General features: G+C 41.5%; 1 protein-coding gene across 1 annotated transcript in view; it reads right to left on the reverse strand.

Moving 5' to 3' along the window:
- Positions 1-22,172, reverse strand: part of LOC126483668 (molybdenum cofactor biosynthesis protein 1-like) — a 324,074-nt gene that overhangs the window by 14,411 nt on the left and 287,491 nt on the right. The window contains exons 6-7 of the mRNA XM_050106732.1: positions 19,383-19,417; positions 7,897-7,982 (exon numbers count right to left, since the gene is read on the reverse strand). Coding sequence (XP_049962689.1) covers positions 7,897-7,982; positions 19,383-19,417 — 121 coding nt within the window. The remainder of the gene's footprint in view (positions 1-7,896; positions 7,983-19,382; positions 19,418-22,172) is intronic.

The raw sequence follows: 22,172 nt of genomic DNA on the forward strand, positions 1-22,172 counted from the left end.
GGTTGCACCTACGGTACGGCCATCTGTATCGCTGAGGCACACAAGCCTCCCCACCAACGGTAAGGTCCATGGTTCATGGGGGGAGTTCCTTCATAGTCAACAGTTAAGTAATGGGTGGCTGAATTCATATGTGGCATATGTCTCTGTAAGATGACTCATGAACTACTTCCTAGAATTACAATCAAATATGAAAATGCTGAGAAAGAACACAGTGTGATATTGCAAGATCAGTAATTAAAAAGATGTGCAAAACAGTTGATGCCGTGGCCATACCAGAAAGTGAGTGGCATGTCTGTTGAAGCCTGACTACAACCTAATGTGAAAAACAATTTGGGACAATCTGACACACAACTGATTCTATGCACCAATCTGTTCCCGTGGATGAAATGAAACAGCAGTTGCACAAAAATAGCCAAGGTGACTTAATCGGAGAGAAAGAGTGGTCATTGTTTTCTAGGATGCTAAAGGGATTGTATTTTAGATTAGCTTGCAAGACTGAAACAATACCTCACAAATACTATGCAAGTATTCTGACTCAACCGGATGAAAAAATATGGAGCCAAGACCCAGGGGGAAAAAAAAGTTTATCATCAGTGAAATGCATATGGTCACAAAGGCACTTTCACAATAGGAAAACTGGGAGTTTCAAGTGTGAAGTCTTCAAATATCTATTCCATTCTCCAATTTTTTCACATTCTGACTTTAGCTTCCTCTTCTTTTCTTTTTGTATGAATGATTCACTTAAGACTACATGCGTCACAGCTCAAAACCGCTTTGTGAGTCAACAACTGGATATGTTTTCACTGCTCTGTCTCTTGTAACTCCGTTGGACATGGAGGTAGCAAATGAGGATGCTGTGCTGTCAGAGTGACCTGAAGTCATATCCGATGCTGCCCCAAACGCCCTCTCCCTATGTCGTTGTCATACTCACTGACAACTGTCATCGCGGGTCTTGTAGAATGTGACTCACTGCTGATCACATGACAGGTGCAGGTGTGAAAGGGTTACAATGTGCTCGGCGTACTTGCAGCAATTCTCCCATGGGCTCGTCAGACACGGTCAACCGGAAGCTTGCTGACAAGCAAACCGCCCTTACGTACCCAAGCAGTCCAACATGGGGACACTACCACATCTGAATGTCTCACAAATCTGCATACTGCATAATTCAATCAGCCTGGCAAATGGAGACACACAATTAGGCCCCTTCAAATTTTGTTACGTGCTGATAATGCTGACTCACAGAAGTACAGGGCATCTGTGTCCTTAACAGGGATCACTCGACATCTTACGCTCTTCACATCTCTTATAGCTCCTACCAGTCACGGTAACAATCCGAGACACAAACAAAGCTAATGCAATCTGGTGACCTTTTTATCCATTTCAGAGAGTTGCGACTCTCATAATTTACCACTGGTATGCACACTCGTGAAACTACGTTGCTTCAGGGAGCTTCCCTTTTTTTTCTTCAAGCAGTTTAGTTCTTTGAATCCATTTTTCTTGTAGCTCAGAATAATTATTTTATTGTGTAGCAAACTTACAGGCTAGCATTCTGGCCTGAGCTGTCTGAGTTGGTGGTCATGTGTGTGTGTGGTGTGCTTGCTTGTGTGAATGAATGGTGTGTATTTCTATTTCTTTTTCTGATGAAGGTTGTGGCCAAAAGCTTATGTGTAAGTGTCTTAACTGTGCCTGTCTGCATTTTAACGTGCCATCTTTATGGTAATTAGCACTCTATCTTTTCCTACACTGCTGATATTCCAACCTGTAGTTTCCATTGTTTGAACTTACGGTCTACTGTTTTATGTTGCAGTGCACTTCTACAAGTGTAATACACAAATGTTGCCTTAGGAAAGTGTCACAATAACATCCATGTCTACCGTTTGCTATTTTTTACGAAATAGCATGTCACACTCGAAATTTAACTTAGCCAATGAAATAAGTTTGAAGATTTATTGTGTGTAAGAGACACGAGGGCCCACTGTGTGGGAAATGTGGGAAGTTCTGTGCAGAGATGGAGTTATCCACAGACGCAGTAAGTCTTGTGAGCTATACGGGTGTTTAAACATCGCCACCTGCTGGGATGAGGGGCCACTTACTCTGAGGTGGCGCTGTGCCAGCAACGAGCTCGACCCATTGATTAGCACCACAGATGACAATGAGCAACCAGCTGCTTCTCTGTGCAGAGATATAAAATTTATCGATTTTGGACATCGGGTGACAATCTGTCACATGGAGAACAATGTTTACTCTGGCAATTTTAACACTAATCTAGTGTTCTGCAACATATTAATGTGAAATGTTGTCTATGATGTTGAAGAGTTTAAGTTAAACTGATATCTGAGAATTTGTTGTTTTTGTGGCACTATCCGGAAAATGGCCTCTCTTGCAGCTCCAAGCATAAATGTATAGTGAAGAAGAATAATTAGCACAGCACACTGGAACCGAGTAGGGATCCGGTTTACTGCTCGGCCATAAATTAGCATATTGTGAGTACACCAGAAGAGACGCTGTACACACTTGCATATACTACATGCACAAGTACAAGCATCGATCAAGCTACTGTGAAACTGCACTCTGTGTGACTCATCACTACATCAGAATACTGTAAATGTGGTGATTCCAATTTCGTAAGGTCTCTTCCTGTTTGTTTTCATCAGTTGGATCTTATTTTTCAAGTATGTGGGAATCCAATGAGCTGCCTGTTTGGATACATTCTTTCTGTATGTCCCACAAGTTGGATTCTTTGGAGACACATTGTAACAAGAGTTTTTTGGAATTTGCCTGGAGATTTCACACTGGGTTCTGTGTGATGTATTCCATCTTTTATTCTTGGACCTAAGATTTTTACTACAATTTTACATTCTTCTAATTCAGTTTGCTGTTTTCATGTCTTGTGTTGGACAAAGAGTCTCTCTCATGCATAAAGAAATTCTAATTTGATCACTGTTGTGCAATGTTAGATTTTAGAGTTCCAGGAAAAATACTTTTAGTTAACTGAGAGACAGTTTGTATTTTCTGAAGTCTGGATTCTATGCCTTCTTTTCATTATGATGTTCAGTGGTCTTTTTCACCTAATTATTTAAACTCTTTATCACCGAATACTATGTTGTTGCCTATATAAGTTCACCCAGTGCCATTTTGGTATCGTCCATTAATTTTTTATCCAGGTGAAATTATTAGTCCAATTTTCCTAGATTGCTCCCTTAATATTTCAATTTGCTTTAGCACATCAGTGATGTTTTTGTCAATTAGTATTATGTCATCGGTATAGGTTACACAATATAATTCTATCTTTAAGTTTACGTTCTAGTCAGTGTAATAGTGCACCTGCTCTTCTCCATTATCTTACAATTTTCTTAGGGGCATAGTTGAATAGCAATGTGTTATGCCATCCCATTTTCATATACTTATGTCTGTCTTAAATTACACTGCTTGAAAAAAAGTGAGACACTCAGAAGGTGGGGAGAAAACAAATTGAAACATAGCTAATTTAGAGGGTATGTGATGTTATTTCAGTGATAAGAAAACAGAGTCAAATTTACACAGAACTTATCAGTTTGAGCCCACTTATCAACACAGCAATGCACCCTGTCTGGCCTGGACAGTGCGGGAGGATGTCGTAAAGCTGCTGCATACCCTCCTGAGAAAGGTGATCCACAACTGTTGTAACTGGACATTGCAATCATGGATACAGGCAGTGGGATGGAGTTGACGTCCATGTTGGTCCCATAATGTTCTATCGGGGACAGATATGGGGATTTTTCTGGCCACAGGAGTATATCAACATCACGCAGACAACTTAAAGAGACACACACTACATGTGGACAAGCACTGGCCTGTTGAAAAATAGCACCACAATACTATTACACACTGCTGTACCATCAGAGTTCCCTCGGCCATTACAAGCCGTGACCTGAAGTCATACCCAATGGCTCCCCACACCATGGGACTGCTTTGTGACCCCCCCCCCCCCAAAATGTGGAAGAATGGGACCTCTCCCCATCTCCCCGGGTCACTGTCGAACTTCTCCACGATAGTCATTTGGAGCAGTGCAGGACTGGGACTCATTAGTGAACATAATGTGACACCATTCATTAGCAGTCCGTACTTCTCGATCATGGCACCACTTCGCATGCAGTCATTTGCTTGGGTGTTAATGGCAGCCTATGTGCAGGACGGCAATTCCATAGTCTGGCTGCTCCTAGCTGTATGACACAGCATGTTGCAAGGAGTCTATTACAGTGAACTCCTGTTTATCCTAAATGATCGGGACGGTGGCCGGTTCCGATAACAAAAATTTCAGATAAATCAAAGTCCCCCTGTTTTCACATGTGAACACTCCAAATTGCATCAATATTGCGAAATACGATCGTAAAACGTGCGTAGGGTATGTAAAACGTTACTGATATGGTTGCAAATAACCCTGCACTTTTTTACTGAAAAAATTGTGTTGACATGTTAAAAACGCACCAAACTATGATTGAAAACTCAAAGTTTTTAAGTGCTGTATAACAAAGCTCGTTTATTTTGCATTCTTACAGAAAAAATCTCCCTTATTTGGCAGCAGGAAATAACAGGAGTTTTAATATTATTACCTACTCTTTTGAGTAAAAAATAAACTACTGAACAAAATTATGAAACAAATCTAAAGATTACTCAAAGGAACAAAAAGTCTGTCTAGAGGAACTTTCAAGAAAATTAAAAAAAAAAAAAACTTTTTAAGTTATGGACATAGAAGTTCTAGGATGCTTCATTAGAGTTTATTTTTTGGTAACGAAGTCACAAACGTCTTTTTTTTTGTTTTTTTGCTTGAGAAACTATTGCTGCAACAATACATCTCCAACGTTGAAATCAAACTATTTCAAGATAAATCGTCTCCGCCTGTTGGCTGATGTACTCCAGGGCAGTTTGGATCACTTCGTAACAGAATGTGTGAGGAATATTTTTCTCTGATTCATCATCAGAAACATAGTCTTCTGACACTTTATGATCGGTCACAATTTGGACGATTTCATCCTCAGTCACATGAAAAAATGCCATTTTCTATCCACTCTTCAATGTCTTCGAAGTGTGTGTCTTTACAACCAGCTTCTCCAGTAAATTCACCAAAATTATGTCAGCTTGAGTTTCGGTGTTGCCTCCTCCTTCCCACCACTTAGGTTGCCTTACGATCTAAGAGTTTTTTCCAAGACCTAACAAGAGGAACTGGAGGAATTAGATTCCAAGCTTCAGCAATCAATGAATGACACTTAAAACATCGATTTTTTTAAGAGCTTCCACAAAATCATCTGCAGCATCAATCACACCTATTAATTATTCCAGCATCTTGCGTCTGTAATGTTTTTCCATCGCCTCAAGAATACCTTGGTCCATTGGTTGACATAGAGATGTGACATTTTGTGGGAGAAATACAACTTTGATATCCCCATCTTGCAGATCACCTGGGTGAGAAGGAGCATTGTCCACAAGAAGTAGCACTTTTCAAGGAAGTCCTTTTCCTTCCATGTAATTTACTACAGTTGGAACAAACTCTGCCTGGAACCACTCTCTGAAGATGGCACTGTTCATACATGCCTTAAGACTGACTCGTGTACCTCAGTGGCAAACTGGTTGGTTGGTGTCTAAATGCTCTTGGTGTTTTGGATTTGCCAATTAAAGTAAGACACAGTTTATGATTGCCAGTGGCATTACTGCAAGCAAGGACAGTAAATCTTTCTTGGATTTTTTTGTATCCTGAAGCCATTTCTTCTTCTTTAGAGGCAAGGGTTTTCATTGGCAGCATTTTGTAATTCAACCCAGTTTCATCACATTTGTAAAGTTGATTGCCAGTATAACCTCCTTTGTCAATGATTGTGTGCAGTTTCTTCTTAAAATCAGTGTAGCAGCTTCATCCCCAGATAATGATTTGGCACTGATGGCAATTTCATGAATGCCATGCTGCTTCTTGAAACGATCCTGCTGGCCATTACTTCCGAGCAATTCTTGCTTCTTTCCTTCAATCAGCTCATCAGCTCATTTTGACAAAGTAGAGGACCTGAAACTGACACACCTTTGGCTCTTATTTATTCGTGCCACAAAAATAATGCCTCTTCTAACTGAGGATGTGCACCTTTTCTCATTGCTTTTCAAGATTTCACTGCGCTGCCCAATGCTTGGATGGAACAAAATTTTTAAATTCCTGATCAATTTGTCTTCCAATCAGTAATTGTACTCCTACTCTGCAGCAACTTTTGTGGGTGGCTCACCAGCATCAATTCTCTGCAAAGTGTGAAGCTCTTTTTCCAACAAGATCGCATTCATTTTATGTTTCGTGCCTGTAGTCACGTTCAGTGTTCTTTCTACAGACACTCGACTGAGTCCTTTATGGTTTTTGGCCCCTTTTATCTCTGGACACTTTAAGGCACATAGTGGGAGCACGAAACCTCAAATCAGAAACACACAGATGCACAACTTGACAACACTCGAGATGCACTAGACAAACTTTTGACTTTTGAAACCAGGCTGTGGCAGCCATCAAATGAAAGCATTCGATACATCTATGCCATTTCCTCTGTTCTACCCAAGCCCACGTGGCAACACAACAGGGTGTTGTACATTCACTGTTAAACACTCAGCTTTGATGTACCGACAACAAGTGGAAAGTGTTAGGGGGCGCACTCTAATTGTCGGTTTTGACAGGGCTACGTTGCGCTGCATAGAACAATACTGTATGTACTGTACTACCAAGGAGTTCCAATAGATGGCAGTGGCATGAAACCATGCAATATGAATAAGAAACACACTAGAGCTTCAACCAACACACGCACGAATTGATGATACTTGGACTTTTGACACGCACCAGTGCACTGATTAGCAGTAGATTGCCAAAAAACACCAGCAAATGCTTGGCTCCAGGTGCACGCAAACTGAAACTTGTCAAGTGTCAATCTAGCTAGCCAAAAGTGTAGCTGCACGAGAGTTTACTGTACTTGTTCTCAGATGGCAGTCACAGATGTGAACAGGTTACAATGTACTCAGTACACTACACAGTGATGCTCCCTTGTAGTGGTCTCATGTAGTCAACTGGAACATTGATGATGAGTATGCCCTTACTTTCCAACATCAGGCCACTGTCAGATCCAAATACTCCAAAAATACAGATGTTGCAAGGTTTAACCAGGCGACCAAATGGACATCCACAATGAGGTTTCTTTCAAACTCTCATCAGATAATGCTGTCTCACACCAATATGCAGCACCTTCATATCCTCCAGAGTGATGATTCATCTGACGCTATTTGCATCCCTTATATACCACATGATGCTTGCTAAACAGCAATAAAAACAAAGAACACTAATGAATAATGAAGGAAAAGACAGACTGTTACTTACCATAAAGAAGATACCTTAGGCTGCAGATGGGCAGAATTAAAAGACACTTACATAAAGCTTTCAGCCACAGCCTTCACCAGTAAGTAGTAATCTGCCTTTTCCAATATTGTTGATATTCCTACTGGAGTTTCCATTGTTTCAAGGACACTGATGCTTTTCTGTGAGTGTTTGCTTTTTGATGTTTTCTGCATTTTAGCTTTTTTTTAAAAAAAGAAAAAAAAGAAAGAAAGAAAGAAAAAAAAAGGATTTGTTGCTGGAAAACTTCTGAAGTCCAATAAAGGAGTTACAACAGCCATATATGGTTATCTGGTGGACCTTGCAGAACCAAATTCTAGGGCTGAAATATCTTGTTGACCAATGGGCATTAATCAGAATGAATACTAAATAAAAATTAAATCCAAGTTTACACAAAAAACACAGGTTCTATCACTGTTGTTTTTCGTTCTATTTTGCTCTTATGTTTGCTATGACTTGTTAAACAGAAATTTTCTTTCTATCTATAGAGTTACATTTGCTGTAATGTATCTTACCTCGATGTTGTTTCTTCCTTCTTCTCACTGCTGCCCCAATCATGGCAAGCAAGTCATCCTCACTGCATTTGCTTCGTATTGCATCTCTGAAACAACTGTTAAAACACCCGTTAAACAGTACCAGGCAATTACCACACAGTGAAATGTTGGTACACTAAAAAGGAAGAAAAACTTTGCAGAAATCTTCAACAGTAATCTTGTAGTCTGCAGTAGGCAACAGCAGGATAACAAACCCACTGGACAAGAATGGGAAAGTCATGATAGAAGTTACTTTTATTTTTATAAATAAACAGGTATCTTACACAAATGCTCAAGAGTGTACATAGGATCTTGGGCTGAAGAGGTGGAGCAGAAACTGACATTAGTTTTGTTGAAGAGGGAGTACTGGAACACAGCACAATTTCTTGCAAAATGAAGCCAAATTTATTGATAAACTCTTAATTAATTGCCAAGCTCACTAATGTGATCATTTTACGACAGGTACTTACTGCTTGGAGTATATGTGACTTTTCAGGCTTGCCTGATAGATCTGTTGCAAAAACACTTTGGGTTCCCCACCAGATAACATTATGCAAGTCCCTCCCTCAATATTTAAGTGACACAACGTTTTGGCATCTACAGGTGGTGGTGATTTCCACCATCACTGCTGCAAGATGCAACTGGCAATTTCCACATGACAGCTTTGAAATTTAACATGTGGATGACTATGACCATCATACACTCCGGGAAATGGAAAAAAGAACACATTGACACCGGTGTGTCAGACCCACCATACTTGCTCCGGACACTGCGAGAGGGCTGTACAAGCAATGATCACACGCACGGCACAGCGGACACACCAGGAACCGCGGTGTTGGCCGTCGAATGGCGCTAGCTGCGCAGCATTTGTGCACCGCCGCCGTCAGTGTCAGCCAGTTTGCCGTGGCATACGGAGCTCCATCGCAGTCTTTAACACTGGTAGCATGCCGCGACAGCGTGCACGTGAACCGTATGTGCAGTTGACGGACTTTGAGCGAGGGCGTATAGTGGGCATGTGGGAGGCCGGGTGGACGTACCGCCGAATTGCTCAACACGTGGGGCGTGAGGTCTCCACAGTACATCGATGTTGTCACCAGTGGTCGGCGGAATGTGCACGTGCCCGTCGACCTGGGACTGGACCGCAGCGACGCACGGATGCACGCCAAGACCGTAGGATCCTACGCAGTGCCGTAGGTAACCGCACCGCCACTTCCCAGCAAATTAGGGACACTGTTGCTCCTGGGGTATCGGCGAGGACCATTCGCAACCGTCTCCATGAAGCTGGGCTACGGTCCTGCACACCGTTAGGCCGTCTTCCGCTCACGCCCCAACATCGTGCAGCCCGCCTCCAGTGGTGTCGCGACAGGCGTGAATGGAGGGACGAATGGAGACGTGTCGTCTTCAGCGATGAGAGTCGCTTCTGCCTTGGTGCCAATGATGGCCGTATGCGTGTTTGGCGCCGTGCAGGTGAGCACCACAATCAGGACTGCATACGACCGAGGCACACAGGGCCAACACCCGGCATCATGGTGTGGGGAGCGATCTCCTACACTGGCCGTACACCACTGGTGACCGTCGAGGGGACACTGAATAGTGCACGGTACATCCAAACCGTCATCGAACCCATCGTTCTACCATTCCTAGACCGGCAAGGTAACTTGCTGTTCCAACAGGACAATGCACGTCCGCATGTATCTCGTGCCACCCAACGTGCTCTAGAAGGTGTAAGTCAACTACCCTGGCCAGCAAGATCTCCGGATCTGTCCCCGATTGAGCATGTTTGGGACTGGATGAAGTGCCGTCTCACGCGGTCTGCACGTCCAGCACGAACGCTGGTCCAACTGAGGCGCCAGGTGGAAATGGCATGGCAAGCCATTCCACAGGACTACATCCAGCATCTCTACGATCGTCTCCATGGGAGAATAGCAGCCTGCATTGCTGCGAAAGGTGGATATACACTGTACTAGTGCCGACATTGTGCATGCTCTGTTGCTTGTGTCTATGTGCCTGTGGTTCTGCCAGTGTGATCATGTGATGTATCTGACCCCAGGAATGTGTCCATAAAGTTTCCCCTTCCTGGGACAATGAATTCACGGTGTTCTTATTTCAATTTCCAGGAGTGTATTTAGAATTCAGAGGATTTCATAGAATACCTGAAGATGCTTAAACTAGAACTTTCAGATCTTTTAGTTAGCTCAAATGTTATATCATTACTTACAAAAGTGCCCCTGCAGCCCTCATTAGAGGTTATTAACAGCAAGTTTGAGAAAGAAATTGTGGTGCTGTTTAAACATGTGCATACCTCATCCTATTTCTTATGTAACACCAACTACTTTAATCAAGTGGACAGTGTTCCCATGGGAGATCCTCTATTTCCCTTAGTAAATATCCAACATTCCTCCTTCTGGCAGAATGCTGAAGAGACATTTGTGGTGTGGCCCACATAATACAGACACTACCTATGTCCCTGCAGCATTTGCACTCGCTCCATCTGAATATTCAGTTCACTGTGGAAGTACAAAAAGATAGCAGCTTACCATTCCTGGATGTCACAGTTAGAAGAAAAGCTGACAGAACACTGGGGCATAGTCTCTACTGCAAACTGATACACGCAGAGTTATATTTGCGGTCCAAAAGTTGCCATCACCCTGCACAATGTGGTAGTGTCTTACACTCCCTGGCACATAGAGCACACGTGATCTCAGATACCAACAGTCTGCCTGGTGAACTGTAAAACCTAATAACAGTGTTGCAGCAGAACGTTTATTCTTGTAAATAGATTTGCAATGTGTTCTGAGCAAAGCAAGTTCAGTGTAGGGATGTAAATGAAGATACTTAGACAAGCATTGCAAATGGCTTTCTTACCATATTTCAGTGGCATGTTTTCAAAAATAGAAAGAATCGCTAGGAGAAACAGAATCAAGTGTGTTTTTCGTCTACCAGCGAAACTAAGGAAGTGTTTGTGTTAAGTTAAAGACAATCTTGACCCTAGAAAACATAGATCATATATAAGATCTGATGCCATTATGGGAAATCTTATATAGGGCAGACACCTCACATTGTGCAAGAACACTGTGTTCAACAGCACTGACAAAAATGCCACCCAGTAAATTAGTGGTAGCAGAGCACTGCCTGAATACAGGGCACCACACGTTTCCCAAGAGGCCATACGGTGGGCAATCTTACCAACAGGAATATGGAATTTTGACTAAGCACTGCCCAGAATCCAGCACTGACTGCCATGAAATTAAAACAGTAGAAACCAGATCCTCCGATGTATGACCTGATGCAGCACCTTGCAGAGAGTTAATTCAGCTTTTAACCACACGAGTGTCCAGAAGTGCAGTCATTGCCCACAACACATAAGCAGAAGGCTACTATGAATGGCATTTCCATCCAACTGGGAGTGCCTGTCCACACATTCATACTCCTGCTTCTAGCCTGACAAATTTCAATTCTGCTGTGCGAATATCACCAGTCACATCTTGCAGCAGTGATGACAGGACCCACCACTACCTGAAGATGACGAACAGTTGTGTTGGTGAAATATTGCGAGGCTTGCACAAAGTTATTCAGTGGCCAATCTGAGAAGATTTGTATACATTATTTTTCTGTGACACAGGTATTGTGCAGCAAAATGTGATAACTTTCTGCATTTGCCTTTTTGTAAATTTCAAAATACCCCAAAAATTGGTGAGAAACACTGAACATATGACGTAACCAGATGACATACCCCACAGCATGTGCAGCAGTCGGGGTTGAGTGTAAAGGAATGATTGAGCAGTGCAATACTTTCATTTGAGAAAACAGAGCAAATTTCAAAACATTTTGTAAATATGATCTGTTGTAAATGTAGATGTTACAAAATTACTGTCCTTGCTGTAATCAAGCAAAAGCAGTTCTGATTTTGTGTTTTTTGCTTCTGTCACTTCTCTTTTTGTTTACAGACATTAGTTAGTAAAGAAAACAAAGGTCATTTAATGGCGATGATGCTATTCTGAAGTTTACACTCATCTACTTATGGTAGGTTTTCATTGTACTGTACTTTGCAAGAAATCAAGGAAACTGCAAGACCGGTAAATAAAATAATAAACTTCAATATAAATACATAATTGTTTAACACAATGAAAAAATACTGCCTGCCAGATGCAAGACGCAAATCCTGAACGCCATCACTAAAGTCGCACACATGTATCCGTAGCCACAACGATATGAATACTTGACTTGGGTTGGGATGATCAAGTGTGACAGACCAAGAGGCTCAACCACTGCAAGCATGGCAAGGTACATCATCTGGTGACATTTGTCATTCGCTTTTGACACATTTCCCAACATTTGTATCGTATCCAACATTTGTGATCCACTGTGTCTTGTATTAAATTACTTGTCTCAGGGTCATCTACAGTGCTTTGGAGGTTTTTAAATGTTAATACGCATCACCCTGTGTGTGTGTGTGTGTGTGTGTGTGTGTGTGTGTGTGTGTGTGTGTGAGTATGTGTGTGTATGTGTGTGTTTATATATATGAAACAAATACTAACAAAGAGATAGAGGGCCTGGTGAGTACTTACCTCAGCTCAGTACAGCCGATAGATACACAAAACAGAACAGAAAATTGACGTATCCTAGCTTTCGGAACTTCGTTCCTTCATCAGGGAGGACAGAGGGGAAAAAAGGGGAAGAAGGGAAAGTGGATTCAGTTATTCACAACCCAGGTTATGAAGCAACAGGGGAAAGGTAAACAGGGAGGGTAGCAAAGATGGAGGCATGGATGTCAGAGGGAAGCCAAAGATATTCTACTGTAATTACTGTGCCAGCTTCAAACCAAGGAGGATGAATACAGAAGTAAAGAGGTACATAGTATAAAGATAAACACAACTATGTAGGATAAAAAGATGCGTGAATGGCTAAAGTGGAAAGGGAAAGAGGAGAAGACTAAAGAGTAAATGGGAGTGAGGTTGGTTAACATTGGTTCAGTCCAGGGGGATGGCGGGATGAAAGGATGTGTTGGAGTGCAAGTTCCCATCTCCGCAGTTCCGAGGTACTGGTGTTGGGTGGGAGAAGCCAAATGGCACATATGGTGTAGCAGGTTCCTAGGTCCCTAGAATTATGCTGGAGGGCATGCTCCGCTACTGGGTATTGGACATCTCCTAGGTGGACAGTTCGTCTGTGCCCATTCATGCGCTCAGCCAGTTTAGTTGTCGTCATACCAATGTAAAAGGCTGTGCAGTGCAGGCATGTCAGCTGATAAATGACGTGCTGTCTCACATGTGGCCCTGCCTTGAGTTGTGTATGTTATACCAGTAGCGGGGCTGGAGTAGTTGGTTGTGGGGGGATGCATGGGGCAGGTTTTGCATCGGGGTCGGTTACAGGGGTAGGAACCGCTGGGTAGAGAAGGTGGTCTGGGAATATTGTAGGGTTTGACAAGGATGTTACGGAGGTTAGGGGGTCGGCAAAAGGCAACTCTGGGTGGTGTGGGGAGAATATTGTCAAGGGATGATCTCACTTCAGGGCTTGACTTGAGAAATTCATATCCGTGGCGGAGTAATTAGTTGATGTATTCGAGGCCAGGATAATATTTTGTGACAAGGGGGATGCTTCTGTGTGGTCTGGGGGTAGTAACATTGTTGTTGGGTGGGGAGGAATGTATTGTTTGGGAGATCTGTTTGTGGACAAGGTCTGCAGGATAGTTGTGGGAGAGGAAAGCACTGATATATAATATAATACAGGGAAACATTCCAAATGGGAAAAATATATCTAAAAACAAAGATGATGTAACTTACCAAACGAAAGCGTTGGTATGTTGATAGACACACAAACAAACACACACACAAAATTCATGCTTTCGCAACCCACAGTTGCTTCATCAGGAAAGAGGGAAGGAGAGGGAAAGACGAAAGGATGTGGGTTTTAAGGGAGAGGGTAAGGAGTCATTCCAACCCTGGGAGTCGAAAGACTTACCTTAGGGGGGAAAAAGGACAGGTATACACTCGCACACACACACACACACACACACACACGGGAAGTTTTTTGATCACTCCTTATTTTGCACCCTGCCACCTTGGCAATATGTACCGCAAATCATCAGACAGACGACCTTCCTGCATGCTTCGAGCATCCCCCGGTGCTGTTCCGAACCAATGCTAATCTTTGTAACTGTGACGAGCAGTGTGCAGATTGCATCTTTGTATCCCACAAAGAGGTGATAGTTCCCAGTGGCATGAATGGTTACTGTTTATTGACTGTCACTGAGTTGGTGAGTCATTTGCTACATTGTGGCCCACCTGTTCGCTGCTAAAGCCATGCTAGTCAGTGGTAACCCCTGTCAATGATATCCTGTTGCCCATAGCAGTTCACTCTGCTGATTGTGGTAGTATTTTCCTTGAATAAATCTGCTCACAGTACACCTTTGACACTGTGGTACAAGAAAGCCCAATGACTACACACCCATATAGAATAAGTGTCTCGAGCCATGGTTACCCACGATATGGCAGTGATAAAATCACCCTGTGATCAACCGTCACACTGCAGCTGTAAGCTGCACCTCCTTTTTCAGAATACTCAGGTTTATTAATTTGAAGTAAATCAGATCTTTTGCAGGAAGGTTTAACAAAAAGAGCACATCCACGAAAGGATGAAACCATGTCTAATTAACTGGAACACAAAATTAATAATTAGTGGTGACAAAGATCCTCTGCAATAAAAAATAATGTCCACTTACTTCATGTATTAGTCTTCAAGTGACAGAATATATGTAACTGTGTCCTTCTTATTTACACTGATTAAACAATGGAAATTCCAGGTAGGAATATCAACAGTGCAGAGAAAGATAGATCACTATTTACCATAAAGAAAACAAAGTTGCACACAGGCACAACACACAAGCAAGCACTCCACGCGCGCACGCACGCACACACACACAGAGAAAAAAAAACTGCCAAGTCCAGCAGCTAGGGGCAAGGTACTGGAGTTGTCAGTCATATGTGTGTGACACGTGCTTGCCTGTGTGTATGAATGTGTGTGTTTCTCTGTATCTCTTTTGCTGACGAAGGCTGTGACCGAAAGCTTTGTGTAAGTGCCTTTTTAATTGTGCCTGTCTACAATGTAACATGTCTCCTTTACAGTAAGCAGCAATCTATGTTTTCCTATATTTTTCATTTACACAGATGTAATTAACAAATCAGAGTCTATTTATTCCAGAGAAGTGACAGTTTGTTCATGACAGTTCAGCACAAATCTGATTTTTTATATACAGCAAGGCTACCTATAAATTATTCTGTGTGCCAGTGTTCATGCTGACTATAGGGATTCACACGGATCATGTGTAATTTGACATCTGGTCCTGTAAACTTACTTCTGCTCAACGTGAAAAATTCTCCAATCCACATTTTATAATTAACCTTAGCATATCAAATAATGCACCCTTCGATATAACTGCTTATTGTCCACTTCCCATCACTCTATTCCCAATGTCAACCCAGTTGACCTCTTCTTCTAATCCAAAAACCATGGTTGACTCAATGTTTGCTATTGCAAGCTATTGCTATTGCAGCACAAAAGTGCCAGAGGCACCAGTAATGATATATAATTAAAAATACTAGAAAGTAAGGCTCACTGGTCCGTACATGCTAAGACAAACACTACAAGTGTGTAAGACACCGCGCTCTCACACAACAAGTACAAGGTCTGAATACATTCCATTTACGATACACTAAACTGTTTCATTCACGGTGCAATATACATACTCTCTCCCCAATAAACAGAATAGTTATAACTCAATTGTTCACAAGTGTATATTATGACTCTTGCCACAGCTATGCAGTCAGTATGCCACAGGGGTGCCATAGAAAGGGATCAGGTTCAATTCCTTGTAGAGCCGGGAAATTCTGCTCGGTGGACGGACTGGAATAGGGTACACTCTGCTTGTAGTTCCAGCTGAGGAGCTACTCAAGTGAGAAGCAGTGTCTTCAACTTCTGGAAGTTGATAACAGCCTGGAGAGTTGTATACTGACCCCCTAACTCTCCATAGATACGAGGGTCGGTCAAAAAGTAATGCCTCCCATTTTTTTTCTACTTAAAGAAATTAAGTTAAGTGAAAAATTTGAATTTGGCGCCATTCCTCAAACCTTCTTCTGCAATCCACTGCAGTAGTAACTTTCTGTGTCAACAGGTGGCAGCACAGCAGAAGTTTGTAAGATGGGCGACATCGATGTTCGTTTGAGACAGCGTTGTGTGATTGAATTCTTGAATGCAGAAGGTGAAACGCCCATACGCATTCATGAAAGACTGAAGAAGGTGTATGGTGTTGTGACAGTGGATGTCAGCACTGTTAGACGATGGGTTCGTCGTAAGGAAGCTGAAGGGCAAACACCGTTGACTGACGAAAAGCGGAGCGGCAGGCCGGTGAGTGCAGTGACTCCAAACAACATTCAGCAAGTTGATGACATCATTCGTGGTGACCGTCGGGTGACTGCAGATGAAGTGTGTCGCATTATTTCTCTTAGTAAAGGCAGTGTGATCACGATTATTAAACAATTGGGGTACTCAAAAGTTTGTGCACTGTGGGTTCCAAGAATGTTAACCGATCAGAATAAAGAGGCAAGGAAAACAATAGCCTCCCAACACTTGCAGCGCTTCCGTTTGGAGGGAGATGAGTTTCTGAAAAAAATTGTGACCGGAGACGAAACATGGGTGCATTTTTTTGAGCCCGAATCAAAGAGGCAGTCAATGGAGTGGCGTCACACAAGCTCGCCGAGGAAGAAAAAATTCACAACTGTGCGATCGGCAGGGAAAGTTATGGCAACAGTTTTCTGGGATACAGAGGGTGTGATTCTGGTTGATTTTTTGGAGCAGGGATGCACAATAAATTCTGTTCAATACGTCACAACCCTCAACAAACTTAAAGCACGTCTTCAGCGAGTTCGCCCAACAAAATCAATGGCAGATGTTCTTCTTTTGCATGACAATGCAAGACCACACACCAGTCGTCACACCTCTGACGAGACTGTCAAAATTGGATGGGAAGTTTTGCCTCATCCCCCATACAGCCCTGACCTGGCACCATCAGACTTCCATCTGTTCGGGCCACTAAAAGAAGCTCATCATGGGATTCATTTTGAAGATGAGGAGGCCATCAAAACATCCGTGCGTCAATGGCTTAGGAAGCAGAGCTGTGATTTTTACCGTGCTGGGATACATGCCCTTGTTCAAAGATGGACCAAAACTGTAGAGATGGGTGGAGATTACATTGAAAAATGACAAAATGATCCTCAATGTTGTGGTTTTCAACCCATGTAATTGCATTTAAATTTCCTGACAATTAAACGTAGAAAAAAAAATAGGAGGCATTACTTTTTGACTGACCCTCGTATATAGTAGAGGACATCTCTCGAAGGGCATTGCGTGGTCTTCTGGGCCCAATGCAGAGTTCCTTTATCAATGTATATTGTATATCACCACTTGTACACACTCATCAGCACAGTACTATATTGTCTCTTCGCGTGGCAAATTTTTATTCCCTTGTTTCCAGATCAAGATTTTTCCACTTCCTCTTCTTCTTCTTCTTCTTCTTCTTCTTCTTCTTCTTCTTCTTCTTCTTCTTTTTTTTTTTTTTTTTTTTTTTTTTTTTTTTTTTTTTTTTTTTTTTTTTTTTTTTTTTTTTTTTACCACACATATTCCACACGGTTTATGCTCACTCCTTCAATGATACTTCCTATCCTCCTCTAGTGTCCGAGTTGTCCCTGCTTTCCTGCGTGTTTGTTGGTTTAAACACCCTTGTTTCAAAAGAGAGTGACAGCTTCGATACAGTCTTGTCAACATTTTGTATTTTTATTTAGCAATTATTGTTTGAGCCTTATAGGCGAATGTCACAAGATATTGTCAACCACTGCATTCACTAGATTGGAATGGGGTTCATGGTAACTTATCAATTCATTTTTTAAGTTGCTGTTATCTTTTTCATCTTATCTTGGACTAGCTTTTCCATACTCCCACTCTATTTTACGTAGTCAAACAGTTATCTGCCCTTGCAAACTTGCTCCTTTACTACCAAGTTAACTAATACTGGGCAGCCTAACAGAAGTTCCAATATCCAGTCTTTCACCACAATTCACCTACACACACTTTTCACTCACTGATTTTCTTTTTTCAATGTCATAAATATTTTGCTTTCACAGACTGCTGTGCTATGAACATAAAATTGTAGGAACATCTGCCTCACAGGTCATTTTTTTTTTTTATTAAAGAATATGTTCCTTGCTTATTCCTATTTGCTTCTGATACATTTCCATTCTCACTTTTATTTTGTTTTGATCCATTTCTTTTTTCTTTGATAGACAAGTCAAACAACAATGGCTATATGTTGCAGCCCCTTGTGTTTCACCCTACTTACTATGAACTTACTTTTCTTAGCTTCCAATTTTGTTAGTCATTTGGTTTTTAAGATACTTAAATTAATTGTTTGTCCCTGTATTTTTATATCTTATTTTACCTTCGGTTGATAAAGGATTTCTGGTATGCTCACAAAGAGAGAGCTGATTCTTCCCACCCCTCACCCCCCTTACCTTGTCCTGAAGCAAACTTATCGCCAAGTATCTTGCAGTTTTTTTCCTATTATTAATCTCTTAGTCTAGTCATCAATTTAAAAGTGTCAGTTGTTGGTCCCATTGTCTAATAATTTGTACATTTATACACATGAAGTTCCAATTTTTATTTGGAACATATAGACTCTGATAATCATGAATCACAGTTCAAATGGCTCTGGGCACTATAGGACTTAACATCTGAGCCAAGGCAGGATTCAAACCTGCGACCGTAGCAGTCACGCAGTTCTGGACTGAAGCGCCTAGAACCGCTCGGCAACAGTGGCTGACGAATCATAGTTACCATCACATGGACAGAAATATTGTGTTAACTTTATTACAACATAGGGACATAACTAAAAATGTCTTTACATAATTTCCAGTTCTGATTACTTTCCTTTAATTTAATCTCACAAATAGGTTAGTGTAACATGATGTTGACAGAGGCAAATTATATATACTCACAAATTATTTAGCTAGAGGTATCTGGTTTGTATGTCTGGGAGGGAGGAGGGTGCAAGCTGAAAACTTCAAGAAAAGATTACTCATTTCATACCTGCTGGATTTAACTGCAGTTTATCTCTTCCATATACCAACCACATACCTAATGTGCATGGCAAACAGTTTGAAAGTATTATTCTATACTCAGCATTTGGAACTATCAGTTCCTTAATGAGAGAGGAAAGAGGGATAAGTTTCTGAAGGTCTCAAAGGTCACTCGGACTCCATGACTAATGTGAGGACAAGAGGAACAAATGTGTCTATAAGAAGTTTTGGAATTTCACCTCCTGGAGGTAAAATACTGATCAGTCTGTCAGTCTTCTAGTAATTTTATGGTTTCCTCACATGAATTTTCACTTGGACACGATTATTCTATGTTTCATCACTCACCTGAGAGATATCTCTGAATTCCCAAAGAGACACACCTTCAAATTGCCATCAGCTGTTATCCGTAAACGGTTGCACATGCCACAGAAGTGTTCACTCATTGAGGTAATAAATCCCACATGTCCCTTGAAGCCCGGCACATGGTATGCCTGCAAAAAGAAATTGTAAGAAAATAGCTACTGCTGTTGTGAAAATACTATAAATGTGTTGCTCACCAAGTGGAGGAAGGAGAAAATGTGCATTAAGGGGAGTTTGAACGCCATATCCTGACAATGTTAAATTTAGTGACTTAACTTCCCCGTATTTCAGGAACAACTGTAGCCATTGACAAGAAACTTTTACAGGACATTAAACTATATGTTCTGAGTCTTACAATAATTGCATTTCAGCCACTGCTTTTGGAAATACAATTTTTTAATTACACAGTTAAAATTTTGTGTACTTTTTTGTATGTTATTCTAAATAATTTTATTTATACATAACATTATGTTCTTCTTTTAGTCCAGAAGGCTCAGGATACATACTGAAAATTTGAATTCGCTATTCGAATTAGTTACTGAGATTTAGGGAAAAATGCAAGACAAAATGTAAATTTTCAGGAAGAGTTTTTAAAGTTTTAATAGACTGTAACTCAATATATGCTTAACATTTTATTTTTAGTCACTCAGAAGCACCCTGCACCATACTGTATATCATCCTCTTGATCTTTTTTAAGTTTTTTCTTGTTTTCTTCTTTCTGGACTCTGTAGTGGCCAACTGTGCTGCATACTCTGCTATACCAGTGCAAACCTTGTCCATCCATTCAAATTCTCTGATGCAGTTTGCTCCAGAATTAATTCCCATATGTTGTAGCACTTTCACGCTACCAATGTTGCCATCAGTAAAAGCAATAACAGCATGACTGACCCCCACTTTAGTGTCTTCATTACAAGAAAAACATTTTTTGGTCTACATCTACATCCATACTCCTCAAGCCACCTGATGGTGTAGGGTACCTTGAGTACCTCTATTGGTTCTCCCTTCTATTCCAGTCTCGTATTGTTCGTGGAAAGAAGCATTGTCGGTATGCCTATGTGCGGGCTCTAATCTCTCTCATTTTATCCTCATGGTCTCTTTGCGAGATATACGTAGGAGGGAGCAATATACTGCTTGACTCCTCGGTGAAAGTATGTTCTTGAAACTTCAACAAAAGCCCGTACCGAGCTACTGAGCGTCCCCCCTGCAGAGTCTTCCACTGGAGTTTATCTAACACCTCTGTAACTCTTTCCCGATTACTAAATGATCCTATAACGAAGCATGCTGCTCTCTGTTGGATCTTCTCTATCTCTTCTATCAACCCTATCTGGTACGGATCCCACACTGCTGAGCAGTATTCAAACAGTGGGCGAACAAGTGTACTGTAACCTAATTCCTTTGTTTTCGGATTGCATTTCCTTAGGATTCTTCCAATGAATCTCAGTCTGGCATCTGATTTACCCACGATCAACTTTATATGATCATTCCATTTTAAATCACTCCTAATGCATACTCCCAGATAATTTATGGAATTAACTGCTTCCAATTGCTGACCTGCTATATTGTAGCTAAATGATATGGGATCTTTCTTTCTATGTATTCGCAGCACATTACACTTGTCTACATTGAGATTCAATTGCCATTCCCTAAACCATGCATCAATTCGCTGCAGATCATCCTGCATTTCAGTACCATTTTCCATTGTTGCAACCTCTCGATATACCACAGCATCATCCGCAAAAAGCCTCAGTGAACTTCCGATGTCATTCACAAGGTCATTTATGTATATTGTGAATAGCAACGGTCCTACGACACTCCCCTGCAGCACACCTGAAATCACTCTTACTTCGGAAGACTTCTCTCCATTGAGAATGACATGCTACGTTCTGTTATCTAGCAACTCTTCAATCCAATCACATAATTGGTCTGATAGTCCATATGCTTTTATTTTGTTCATTAAACGATTGCGGAGAACTGTATCGAACGCCTTGCGGAAGTCAAGAAACACAGCATCTACCTGGGAACCCGTGTCCATGGCCCTCTGATTCTCGTGGACGAATAGCGCGAGCTGGGTTTCACACGATCGTCTTTTTCGAAACCCATGCTGATTCCTACAGAGTAGATTTCTAGTTTACAGAAAAGTCATAATATTCAAACATAATACATGTTCTAAAATTCTACAACTGATCGATGTTAGAGATATAGGTCTACAGTTCTGCACATCTGTTCGACGTCCCTTCTTGAAAACGGGGATGACCTGTGCCCTTTTCCAATTCTTTGGAACGCTACACTCTTGTAGAGACCTACGGCACATTACTGCAAGAAGGGGGGCAAGTTCCTTCACATACTCTGTGTAAAACTGAACTGGTATCCCATCAGGTCCAGCGGCCTTTCCTCTTTTGAGTGATTTTAATTGTTTCTCTATCCCTCAATTTCAATATCTACCATTTTGTCATCTGTGCGACAATCTAGAGAAGGAACTACAGTGCAGTCTTCCTCTGTGAAACAGCTTTGGAAAAAGACATTTAGTATTTCGGCTTTAGTCCACCATCCTCTGTTTCAGTACCTTTTTGGTCACAGAGTGTCTGGACATTTTGTTTTGATCCACCTACCGCTTTGACATAAGAGCAAAATTTCTTAGGATTTTCTGCCAAGTCAGTACATAGAACTTTACTTTCGAATTCATTTAACGCCTCTCGCATGGCCCTCCTCACATTACATTTCGCTTTGCGTAATTTTTGTTTGTCTGCAAGGTGTTGGCTATGTTTATGTTTGCTG

Source organism: Schistocerca serialis, chromosome 6 (assembly GCF_023864345.2).
Source record: "Schistocerca serialis cubense isolate TAMUIC-IGC-003099 chromosome 6, iqSchSeri2.2, whole genome shotgun sequence".
NCBI classification, from domain to species: domain Eukaryota; kingdom Metazoa; phylum Arthropoda; class Insecta; order Orthoptera; family Acrididae; genus Schistocerca; species Schistocerca serialis.